Source organism: Cervus elaphus, chromosome 9 (genome assembly GCF_910594005.1).
Source record: "Cervus elaphus chromosome 9, mCerEla1.1, whole genome shotgun sequence".
NCBI classification, from domain to species: Eukaryota; Metazoa; Chordata; class Mammalia; order Artiodactyla; family Cervidae; genus Cervus; species Cervus elaphus.
This window is the reverse complement of record NC_057823.1, coordinates 62,410,833-62,423,968: the sequence shown is the minus strand read 5'-3', so window position 1 is coordinate 62,423,968 and position 13,136 is coordinate 62,410,833. Positions and strand designations below refer to the sequence as shown.

At 40.8% G+C, this 13,136-nt stretch overlaps 1 protein-coding gene and 1 non-coding gene across 4 annotated transcripts in view; both read right to left on the bottom strand.

The window, feature by feature from the left end:
• Positions 1–13,136, bottom strand: part of HMGXB3 (HMG-box containing 3) — a 67,019-nt gene that overhangs the window by 50,597 nt on the left and 3,286 nt on the right. For all 3 annotated transcript variants that reach the window (XM_043913262.1, XM_043913263.1, XM_043913261.1), the window contains exons 2-6: positions 12,501–12,639; positions 11,440–11,614; positions 7,698–8,195; positions 6,267–6,365; positions 979–1,110 (exon numbers count right to left, since the gene is read on the bottom strand). In XM_043913262.1, coding sequence (XP_043769197.1) covers positions 979–1,110; positions 6,267–6,365; positions 7,698–8,195; positions 11,440–11,614; positions 12,501–12,637 — 1,041 coding nt within the window. In that variant the 5' untranslated portion in view covers positions 12,638–12,639. The remainder of the gene's footprint in view (positions 1–978; positions 1,111–6,266; positions 6,366–7,697; positions 8,196–11,439; positions 11,615–12,500; positions 12,640–13,136) is intronic.
• TRNAC-ACA lies at positions 6,806–6,877 on the bottom strand. The gene has a single exon. It is a non-coding gene; the product is annotated as a tRNA-Cys (tRNA).

The following is a 13,136-nucleotide window of genomic DNA, read 5'->3' as shown; positions in this document are numbered from 1 at the left end:
CTATCTACCCAAATTCTATTGCTCTTTCCAAACCATCTCCTCTATAAAACCGCTTCTATTTTAGTCCTTTTGTCCCTAGGTATAGTCTCATATCAAAAATGTGGCAAGTATGTATGCTTTATAGTCAGTACTAAGCATACAACAGATAACCAAAAACGTGTTCTGAACTGAACATCACAGGGGCACAGCTCTGAAGCTCATTTATTTACTGAGCACCATTTATTTGGCAAGTTAAACTATGGCAGAGCTTGAATATTGGGTTAAAGACCTCCACTTTTAATAGAAGCTATAGGAAACTAAGTACGCTTCCATGGTGGCTCAGATGATAAAGAATCTGCCTGCAATGTGGGCAACCTGGGTTTGATCCCTGGGTTGGGAAGATTCTCTGGAGAAAGAAATGACAACCCACTCCAGTATTCCTGCCTGGAAAATCCCATGAACAGAGGAGCCTGTTGGGCTACAGTCCATGGGATTGCAAAGTCAGACACTACTGAGCAACTAACACTTTCCACATGAAACCAAAAGGACTTGGAGCTAAGGAATGAGATGTGCCCTGTGTTTATGAATAGCTAAGCAGTTAGAGTGGAGGGTGGATTGCTAAAAATGTGACCCTAACAGGAAATGAATAATTTAACATAGTATAGTCATTCATGGAAAACTATGAACCAATTAAAGATAATGTTTTTGAAGAATATTTAATGATATGGTATGGTGAAAGAAAAAAGACAAGATACAGAATTTCTATATCCACAGATAGACTAGAAAAAATCTTAACAGACACTGAAATCTTAACAATGGCTTTTCTTTGGATGGAGGTTATGGATTACATTTTATTCTCTCTTCTTAAAAAGAAAGAAACTGATTTATTTGCAGCATCAGAAAAGTTAAATGAACATTAATTTAAGTCATCTGCTCCTAAGGGGAACGGCCAGTTTACTTTGTGGGGTTTCTGAAGCAGTGATGGCCAACGGGCTTTACCTTTGGGACCCACTTCCCTCCAAGGAAGTTACCACAGGCCGGGCACTTGGGCGGTTTGTGCCTGGTGACGTACGTGAAGGAGCAGCCTGGGCTGGTGCACGCCCCGTGGCCCCGTCGGGTGTATGTAGTAGTCTGTTAAAAAAAAAAAAAGAAAAGGTCAGGATCAATAGTACAATCTAATCTCTCTTAGATCCTGATGATTAGTATAACCCCAACAACGGCAGGACGATACCAGCTTGCAAAAAATCAGCCAGTTCATGGTCTTAAAAGGTCAGAGTTGGAAAGACCCCAAAACACAACTAATTAGTTCACTTTTCAGAAATGGAGAAAGTGAACGCAAATGAAGAAAGACAACTGCCTAGGGTTACAGAGTTAGGTACCAGAAGAATAAAGATTATGATAGTTACAACTAACTAATTAGGTGAAGTACCACACAGTGCTAAACACTCTATCAATATCTCATTTAAAGTTCTCAGCAGTACTATGAGGTAGGTATTACTACTACTGAGGTTCAGAGTGGTTAAATGTTTTGTTTCAAATCATGAATCATGTTGGGACTCAAGGACAGAGCCAGGCCTAGAAGACAGATCTTTTTGATTCCTGGTCAAAACTCCTTCCATGCATCCTGCTGCACGCTACGGCTCTCCATACATCAAAGAACTTGCTTCATCTTCATTCTTATTAGTTAAAAATCAGAAAACCTAGAATCTAGGATTCAAAGATATAAAAACAGTCCAGTCACTAAAAAAAAAAGAGAGGGAACTCCAGTTGAAACCAGGTCCTTTGACACTCAACAGAATTTGATTATTTGCATACATATATTCAATCACTGGCACACATAATCTCTGGTGATTTCACTTTGAACAGAATGTATTACATTTCAGCTACAAATAGAAATTAGCCACGCTCCATTTCTTGATTAATGCAGGAAAGAAAACACTTCCCTGTCAGATCTGTTCGGTCACTTATAAACGGCTTACTCAGCTACCAATCCAGTCTCCCTAGCCTGGCCAGAAAGCAAAAACCTCCCTTGGGAAACACCAAGCTGCCTCTAGGCTGCCTCTGGCCAGAACACCTGAGGAGAAAGGGACATGACAGTGGTGGCAAATCAGGGATGAGTGTGAAGTTGGGTGACGCCAGGGAACAGGATGTGGGCTCCGGCTTCGCCACCGACACACTGAGTGAGCTCTTGCAAGAACCCATCTTGCTCTCGGGCCCTGGGTTCCTCGTCTGTAAAACCACTTGCCCTTTCTGCTTAATGGGTATGTCTTGAGGAACAAAGAGTTTGTGAGACTATTTTTAACGGAAAATAAAACATTTCTCTTTTCTCTGACTGTGGCCCATACAGAATATTCATTCTGAATACATTCCCAGAGAAAAGTTAGTTCCATAAATAAATCACCACCAACTTGGAAATACTCCTCAACAGCAGCTTACAGAAATGACTTTAGAAAATAATGCCAGTGTTCAAGGCTGATGTTGCCTTCTTAAGTAGTTCTAGAAGAGCCTGATTAACATTTATTAGACCATGAAAGAACATTAATTTCCTGAAGAGGAAAGGCTCAGGAAAAATAATTTACTACAACTTTCTTACCTAGTATTGTTTATCTGTAGCGAGAATTTTAAGAGGAAAAGGCAGACTATGACAAGTTAAATATATGTACCTAAAAGAAACCATGTATCCTAAAAAAAACCAATACAGTAACAAAGACAAAGTTAATAAATAGGCCATAGACCAATAAACGAGATAAAATGGATTCGTTAAAAATATTCAATTTGGAGTTCCCTGGTGGTCCGGTGGTTAAGAATCCACCTGCCAATGCAGGGAACATGGGTTCAATCCCTGGTCCGGGAAGATTCCACATGCTTCAGGGCAACTAAGCACATGTGCCACAACTACTGAGCCCAGGAGCTGCAGCAACTAAAGCCCGTACACTCTAGAGCCCTAGCTCTGCAAGAAGAAACCCGAGCACCACGCTACAGAGTAGCGCCCACCCACCACAACTAGTGAGAGCCCACATGCAGCAATGAAGACCCAGGGCAGTCAAAAACAAATAAATAAATTTTAAAAAATATTCAAGCATTTCAAAAGAAAATATAACAAAACATAACCAAAATAATATAACAAGAAGTAAGAGGACATATTTAAACCAAATCATATTAATAATCACATTAAATATATAGTGCCTAAATACTAAATACCTAAATTACAAGGCAGAGAGAGTCAGATATGTCTACAGCCAAACTATATGTTGTCTACCAAAAAGGTACTTTAAATACAAAGCTATAAAAACGTAGAAGGAAGGAAAAAGATATAGTTTGTTAATAACAATAATCAAAAGAAAGCTTGATATCAGAACTAAGTAGATTTCACAGGCAATAGTGTGAGAGATGTCATTTCTTAATAAAGGAGCAATAAACTTATCCAGAGGATTTAACAACCCTAAACGTTTATGTACTTAGTAACAGTCAAAGTACGTGACACATAAACTAATAGAACTGCAAAAAGAAATACATAAATCTACAATGACTGGTGGATGCTTTCTTAGTAGTTGAAACAGTCGACAGAAAATCAGTAAGGAACATTATAAATCAACTCAACCTAATCTGAAATGTACAGAACACTCCATCCAACAGCAGACTACACACTCTTTTCAAATGCACTTAGACCATTTATCAAGAGAACCCATACTCTGAGCCATAAAATAAGCCACAATCAATTTAAAAGGATTCAAGTCTTATACAAATTACAAAGTTCTAATCACAATGGAATCAAATCAGAAATTGATACAGAAAGATATCAGGAAAATCCCAAATATCTGGAAAGTGATACACCTCTAAATAACTCATGGGTCAAATAAGTTAGAGAACATTTCAAACTGAATGAAAATGAAAACATACCCTATCAAAATTCATGGGATGCCACTGAAGTAGTGCTTGAAAGTGGAAGTCTGACTCTTTGCAACCCCATGGACTATACAGTCCATGGAATTCTCCACGTCAGAATACTGGAGTGGGTAGCCTTTTCCTTCTCCAGGGGATTTTCCCGACCCAGGGATTGAACCATTGCAGGCAGATTCTTTACCAGCTGAGCCACAAGAGAAGCCCGAAGTAGTGCTTGGAGGCAAATTAAGCGCTAAGCAGCTATATTAGAAAAGAAGGTCTCAAACCAACAACTTCAGCTTCTACCTTAAGAAACTAGGTAAGACTCAAATTAAACCCAAAGCAAGCAGAATGATGATAATAAAGATCATTGCAAAAATGAGTTAAACAGGAAGCAGAAAAACAATAGAGAGGATCAATGAAGCCAAACGTTCCCTCTCTGAGAGCAATAAAATCAATAACCTCTAGCCAAGTTTATCAGGAAAAAAGAAAGAAGACTCAAATTACCAATGTCAGTAATGGAGAAAGAAAATCACTACATATTTTATAGACATTAAAAGGACACAGGTTCCTCAAAACTTTAAACACTGAATTATCACATAATTCAGCAATGCTACCCTCAGGGTATTACATCCAAAAGAACTGAAAACAGGGACTCAGACATTTTTATACCAAAGTTCACATCACCACTATTCACAATAGTCAAAAGGTAGAAATAAACCAAATATCCAACAATGTTTATGAATGGATAAACAAAATGTAGTATACACACACAATGGGATATATTTTAGCCATAAAAAGGAATGAAATTCTGATACACGCCATAAGATAGATGAACCTTGAAAACATGTCAAATGAAAGAGTCAGATTAAAAAGGTAGTATTTGTATGATTCCACTTATTTGAGGTACCCAGAATACACAAATTCCAATAAAGTAAAATAGCTATTACTAGGGCCTAGGGTAGAAAGCAGGGCCAGGGAATGGGGAGTAACTGTTTAATATACAGTTTCTGGTTGGAATGATGAAAAAGTTCCAAAAATGGATAGTGGTAATGACTGCATGACACTGTGAATATACTTAACATCAATAGCACTTGAATTGTACACTTAAAATTGACTAAAAGGGTAAATTTCATTATGTATATTTTACCAGGTTTTTAAAAAAAGAGTAAGGGAATGTTTTGAACAATTTTATGGCAATAAATTTGACAATTTAGATGAAATGGACAAATTCTGTGAAAGACAAACTTTCAAAGCTCACTCCAAAATAGATAATCTGAATAGTTCTATATATATTTTAAAAATTGGACTTGCCATTATAAACCTTCCCACAAAGAAATCTCCAGGCCCAGATGAGTTCATTGGTAATTCTAACCATTTAAGGAAGAAATAACGCCAATACTATACAAAACTCTTCCAAAAAACAGAAGAGCGGAAAATATTTCATAGCTCATTCTATGAGGTAGCATAACTTTGTACTAAAACAAGAAAAACACTGTATAAGAAAATTAAGAGACCAATAATATCCCTCATGGCTATAGATACAGAAATTCTGAACAAAATGTCATCAAATCCAACCCAATAATACATTAGAAGGATAATATATCATTGCTAAGTGACGGTACCCTAGGAACACAGAGTTAACATTTGAAAAATACTAATAATCCTACTAACAAACCAAAAAAAAAAAAAAACAAAAACAAAAAACCCAATCATCTCTAAAGACACACAAAAATCCAATATCCAATCCTGTTAAAAACTTCCAGCAAGAATAACTTCCTAAACATGATAAGGGTATCTATGAAAAACCTACAAAAAGCTAATGATGAAAGACTAAATACTTTCGCCCTAAGAAGACAGACAGACAAAGATGCTGGCTCACACCACTTCTACTCAACAGTTTACTGGAGGCCCTACACAAAACCCTGAGACAAAGTCTCAGCCCACATGCTGCAGTGTGTGACGGAAATAACACTGAGAATCCAAAGGCCTGGGTCCTTGCTCTGCCTTGTTTCGCAGTTCAGTGACCCTGAATCACAAGTCCTTTCTCTTCTTTGGACCTTTTCCCTAACCTGCACAGTAACAGGACTCAATTATATCAGTGATCTCTCAAGTTTTCTACATCTACACTTCAGAAAATATGATAAAAGCCATGGAACCTATCCCAGGAAATTACCTTCTCAGAGAGAAAAATTTGTATGTAACTTGAGGAGTTCAAGGATCCTGTGGAACTCTATTCACAGACCCGCCCCCGCTCCCTCACCCCCAGTTAAGAATATCTGAACCAGAAAATCTCTGAGATCTCTGCCAGTCCCCGTGTCCTAAGTTTGTTAACAATTTTAGAAAACCACCTGAAAGAGAATTCTTACGGAGCCATAATCTCCATCAACTCCCCACATACTAACCAGTTTGATGGAGGTGGGGTTCTCCACAACCGAGTAGGCAGGAAGAGGCAACATGATGAACTGTGTGGCTGGCGCAGAGGAGCTACTCTCACCGGAATCCTGCGGGTACAGGAGAGAAGACAGTTTTATTGAGATGGAGTGAAGAACAGCCAGAAGCACTCGTAACACTGAAGACAATCAAGTCCAATAACCAGAGATAACATGCTTATCCAGTGGATGCATCAAGAAAATGTATGAATCTACAATTATCTCAAAATAAAAGTTTAATTAAGGACAAAGAAAACCACTATCACAGGGAATGTGCTATCCTCATTTTACAAATGAGAAAACTGAGGTTAAGATACTTAAGACTCCTAAGATCGCATAAACAGTCAAAGAAACCAATTCTTGTGACCCTGTCAAACGTTCTTAAGTGAAGTCGCTCAGTCGTGTCTGACTCTTTGCGACCCCATAGGCTGTAGCCTACCAGGCTCCTCAATCCATGGGATTTTCCAGGCAAGGACACTGGAGTGGGTTGCCATTTCCTGCTCCAGGGGATCTTCCCCACCCAGGGATCGAACCTGGGTCTCCTGCACTGTAGGCAGACGCTTTACCATCTGAGCTACCAGGGAAGCCCTTAGCAACCTATTAATCTACCTTAACAAGGCCAATGGCATGCTTCCTTACTGTATACAGCACTGCAGCAACAAAGAATAAAATTTATGCCTGGCAAGGAATCCTTTGGAGGGCTATCTGCTGTCATCCATCCAGGCTGCAGGGGCCACTGCACGCTGGTCCTCTTAGATTGAGTAGGACAACTACCTCTCTGAGGATGCCATCCTAACCAGGATGAGAGAGAGCCTGGTGGCAGCTCCCCAACTCTTCACTTCCAGGGTCCACACTGTGGGATGACTGAAATCACTGCTCTTTCCCCTCAACTGGGCATGACTGGAAAACCACTGGGAAGAGACCTCCCCCTTCTTTCTCGGCTATTAGTCCAATCAACCTGGCTGTGAAAAGAACTTCCTTCTTCTACTTACTCTGTGCCCAAGAAGACAATTTACAATCCCTCCTGAACAGTTCTCAAGATGCTATTGTGTTTGCTGAAACAATCATAAGGGAACATAAAATCCTAACCAATGCTAACAGCCTAACAGATCCTGGCTTTGACTCATGGACAGGCCAAATATCATTCCCATCCCTCCTGCTAATGTACCTTATCTCGTGTGAAGAAAACACTGGCTATACTGAGCAAGAGGAGATGTGAGTGCCTAAGAAACTGAAAAGGACTTTGGACCAAGCCTAGGGGCAAAAAGATTCAAGAGGACTGCAGTCCAACTCAGAAGTGCCACACCAATTCCTAATTACCACAACTCCAGAATCAAACTGCATGGGACTAGCTGCCTTTTTAACTCTCTCAGGTAAAGCAAAATCACAGCACCTGTCACTTACCCTCATGACTGTTACTACAGACATACTCTCCCCCACCTGGGGGTGGGGCACAGCCAGGCTTCCAGTGGTGAGGTCTGATGAGCCGTTCACTAAGGTTTCTTCAATAACCAGGCTTGTCTGATAAGGTTGATGGCTCTCCCCTACCTCCAGGGAAGCCTCATTTAGGAGCACATCCTGGCCGAGGATCTCTGAGGCGGCGATCTCCTGTACAGCACCAGGCTGGGCAAGGGCCCCCACATCCTCAGCTAAGGCCTCCACAGCCAGGCATTGTTCTGCCATGCCTGCATGGCCGGGCACTGTCTCCAGGGCAGTGTTGGACACAAGAGATGATCCTTTGGGGGATATCTGGTTCTGGGCCACACACAGCTCTAGCTGAGGGCAGCTCCGCTCCTCCTGCAGGCTGCTCTTGGGGATGATGATGTAATCTGAGCGAGGGAGAATCTTGCGGAAACCTGGGATGTCCGGAACCACAGCAGTCAATCCAGAGAGCTTAGAGTTCTGACGATGAAGAAGCCAGGTCAGGGAGACAAGCAGAGATAAACAGAGTAAGACCACATGGATATACACATATAAGCTTTTTTTTCCCCACAGAAGAACCAGGAAGATTCCATTCTCTTGACCTATGACTTAGATAGGGTCAACCTCTGCCAACAGCAATGTCATCTTCATTTGAATCACACTTTAGCCAATGTAACTTACTCACTCAGTCACAAAGGAGACAGAAAGTGGATTCGATTCTATAAGGAGCACTGATCTTGGCATCATGCAACTGTGAGCTGAAATCCCAGGTCTGGTGGAGTCTTGAACAAATTCTTTCCCCTTTTTAGGCTTTGCTGCCCTATCTGTAAAACAAGGGAACTGAATCTGGCTATTTATGAGTTCTTTTCCAGCTCTGATACTTTAGGATTTCAAAGCAGCTTTAGATGCCAGGATGTATAATGCTCAATGAAACATTTAAAGCATAAGATACAAACCAATAGGCCACTCTGGATCTCAGGGAAGCAAGGAAGAATTCTGACATCAGAGCTTCTCCCAGACTTGCAAAGAAGGCTTCATAATAGAATGTGTATAGGGAAGTGGTTATATGATAAGGACATGAATATACTGGGGGAGGTGGGAGAATATATACATTAACACTGACCTAGGAAGGTTTAGAAAATACTTCTTAAAAGCAATACTATGAAGTTAGGTAATATCATGCCCATTTCTCAAATGAGGGAACTGAAGGAGGGTAAACTTTCCCAAAACACACAATTAGTAAGTAGTAAGACTGAGACTCCAGGCCAGGTCTTCTAAGGAGCTAGAAGACCAGGTACTAGAACACTAGAAGCCACAGCTCTGCATGGCTACCTGGAACCAAGAAAAGGGTGCTTGTGTTGTATTTTTTCAGTTTAAACTGAAAGTTACCCAACAAGGAAAATAGAAAAGTTAAAAGTGAACAGATAAGTGAGAACAGAAATTAAATGGACCAAAAACTAATTTTAGAAGCATCACTTAAAAAGAACTAAATCAATTACAAAAGGATTTTTAAAAAATCAAAAGAAGTGGATGAGACTCTTAGGCTACAAAGGAAGCACTCAGGTGAAACTTGAAAGCAAACTGTCCAAACCCATTATGGAGCCTTTACTGGAGAGATAATGAAGAAATGATATTCTCAAGTCACCCTTTGAAACTAATAGGTCAAGAGAACAAAACTAAATGGTAGCAAATACAAAGGCTGGTCTGGACTTTATCAGCAAATCCAAGCCCAGAGAAACCAGGGCAGCCTGAATGACATTCATCTTACACACTGTAAGGAATGACACTGCAACCATGGGCCCCGCAACCTGGCAAGGGACCTAAGGAGCTGCAAGGGACACAGCCCACCACAAGGTCTCCAACAGGTTCCCACAGTATGCAGGTAGGAGGGTCCCACCTGCACACCAGGTAATTGGGGAGAGGTCAAATAGCATATAAAATCTCACCCGGTATTGGTACATCCCAGATGCTCATTAAATGTCACCTTTTCTTATTACATGGTCACTAGACGTTTAATCTACTAAAGAGTGATATTTACTGACCAAGTCAGTATGTTCCAAGAACTCAGCCAGGTGTTTTACATTATCTATTCTAAACATTGTGAACAGATACTATTATCCCCATTTTACAAATAAAGAAAGCAGGACTCAAAGCTTAAATGATTCTTTCAAGGTTACAGCTAGTTAATATTAGAGCTAGTTTACTCATAATAATCTTGGGGATAGTGGTGGAGATGATGGTAGATACAAATTTACATATGGATAAAGAAAAATCATTATATAGATGATCTACTTAAATTTTTTAAGTCCTAATAAGGACCTATAATAACAGCCAGTTTTAAAAGCCATGTCAGGGGACTTCCCTGGAGGCCCACTGGATGAGACTCTGTGCTTCTATAATAAAATGGGCATGGGTTCGATTCTTGGCCGGGCTAACTATGATCCCACACGGCCAAAAAATTGAAAAATTTTTAAAAATTAAAAACCGAATCACTTCAGGATTAGGTAAAATTTTCTTGTATCATGGGCAAAAAGTTTGTGACTTTACAATGGGGAAACCAAAGAAAATATATGTACTTTTCCTAGACTCCACCTCTCCTCCACAGGGATTGTTTCCTAGACTCACAGTTTACAAACAAATCATCTAGAGGAGGAGTAGAGTGGCATCTCCCAGACGGTAGGTAACACAGAGCTCTTCTAAGACAAATGCTAAGCCAATAAGGACAAACTAATCTAAACGGCGGTCAGTGGCAGATGGGCTCCACTAAAGGAAACATAACCTGTTTTGCTATAACACTGTCATTGCATTCCTGAAGAACCTTTGCTCTACACGATCAAAAAAGTCAGAGACTCTTGTTTCAATTGGAAAAAAAGGAGTCACGGTGAAAAAGTTTCAGCTTACAATAACAAGGTTATTTTTCCTGCCGGAATTTTAGTTTTTAAAAGAAAAAGCAGTACTAATAGTTGTCAGTACATTTTATTATTGTGAACAATAATAACAAAATGGCTGACAGACACAAACCAAAGAGCTTTCTTGCTTATTCTTAAATGCAAACATTCAAAGGCTTAGTCTCCTCCATGAACTTCAGCTTTAGCCTTACACTGTTCGTTCAATAGTTCAATACCAGTGCTAGAACATAGTCTTATATAAAGCAGCTGTGTCTACCTCTAAACTCACAAGCCTGATTGCTGATTATGGGATAAGTGATAGTGGTCAACACAACACAAACTAATAATATTCACACTCAACTGATAACATGAAAATCCATGGTGTAGGGAAAATGTCTGTAGAAGCTACTTGATGAAGGGAAAGGAACACTAACTACTCATAAGGACGAGAGGCTCCAAGTTTTGCCAAAATTCAGAAAAGGAACCTAAGGCTCATAGGAGATAATGTACTGCCGCAAGCAAAGAGTACAAGACAGTGTGGGGCATCATCGAAATGGAAACAGAGAGGGAGTTCCCTGGCAGTCCAGTGTTTGGGACTCAGTGCTTTCAATGCCATGGCTCAGGTTCAAGCCCTGGTCGGCTTGAGATCCTGCAAGCCATGCAGCACAGCCAAAAAAAAAAGAAAGAGACAATATCAGACTCAAGAAAGGTAAAAATGACTCAACTTAAAAGTTTTCACAAGAGAAGAAAACAGGAGAACAAGAGGTTGGATTCCCCAAGTCTCACCACTAGAGCAATGGAAGTATTAGCTGAAGGGGGAAAAAAAAATTACTTACAGGATCCAGACCTTCTTTCTCTAGTTTGGCTTTCTCCAAGTAGTAACTCCTCTCAGCCACACTGAGAAGCCTCCAACTCTCACTAATCTTCTTATTGATCTCAGACTGAGGGAGGTGGGGGAGCTCCTGCTGCACTTTCAGGTAGATGTCGTAATAGTACAGAAGGTAAGCAGACCTGAGGAAGCAAGGACTTCATAAGTTTTCCCCTCCCTCAACCAGTAAATTCTACAATATTTGAGTAGTGAAGAGTTAAATACAAAACCCAGCTTTTCATTTCAAAAGCATTTCTGTAAACAGAGACTGAGGCAAAGAAGCATTTAAATTATTATTTAATTTACCCCCCGAGGGTAAATGACGGGAGGTTTCTCCCTCCAGAAACCTGGAAGCAAAGGCTTGCCCGGTTTACTTCACCACCACCACTTTTTCTGCAGGGATGACGGACTTTAAATCCCAATATGGGCAAAAACAGATACAAATGTTCTGTCATTCCACTTTCAGGAAAAGGTTAGAGGACTGATTACCACTCACATCCTCCTACACAGCCTTTGGTGATCTCATTGGTAAACAGCACCTAGCCGAGGCCGAGAGGGAAGCAAGCAGACCTATCGAAGTGACCCAGAGCTGGGAGCCCAAGTCTGGGGAGTTCACAGTTAAGAAGGAGATTAGAGCTACAATCTGGATATTCTTTATAGGTATCATTGGTGCTACTTATAATCCCATATTTTTATTGATGCCCTAATTAAAAATTTAGACAACAGTGGTATTAATAATGCAGGATGTGGTTCTCTTGTACAAAACTTCCCACCATTTGTATGCCTATTTCCTGCTACAGCCTAGAAACAGGACCAAAATTTGGAAAGGAATGACAACTGCTAACATCAACTGGCCACTTTCTACTCCCCAACTCCCTCTCCCCCCAACCCCACTACCCATCAGGAGACTTCAAGAACTGACATGGCACCCTCAATGAATCTGGACATAGTCTAAAGTCTTCTTGTTCACCAGAGCTCTCTAAGCAGATTCTGTTTATAAATGCCAGCTACCAAAATGTGTTGGCTAACCTGGGTTTCTTGGCCTTTTCTCCATGTATTTTGTACTTTTTCTTCTTCTTGGGTGGCCCAGGGGAGGTGTAACAGTAGGCTTCCTCAATTTCCTCCATCACGACAGTTACCTCAGTACCATCATATGATGCATCCATGGCTAGAGGAAAGTCAAACACAAACAAGTGTCAAGAATCTACCTGAAAGGGGACAGCAGCCTCCCAACCCAATGATCCCTTATCTCTGCCAAGGCCTTAAGACTCAGTCACTTCCCAAACTCAGTGGATGGATCTTCAGCACCACCTGGGGGACTTACTAAACATACAGATTTTAGGATTCCACCTCAGCCTTCTGAGTCTCTAAAGGGTATGGCAATATGTATCCTTAACAAGATTTTTGTGCCATGTGCTTAGTTGCTCAGGCATGTCTGACTCTTTCTGACCCTTTGGGCTGTAGCCTGCCACAGCTCCTCTGTCTGTGAGATTTTTTCGGGCAACAATATTGGAGTGGGTTGCCATTTTCCTCCTCCAGGGGATCTTCCTGACCCAGGAATTAAACTCTCGTCTCCTGTGTCTCCCGCAATGCAGGCAGATTCTTAACCTGCTGAGCCACTGGGGAAGCCCTTCATGCTGAAGCTCCAATACTTTGGCCACCTGA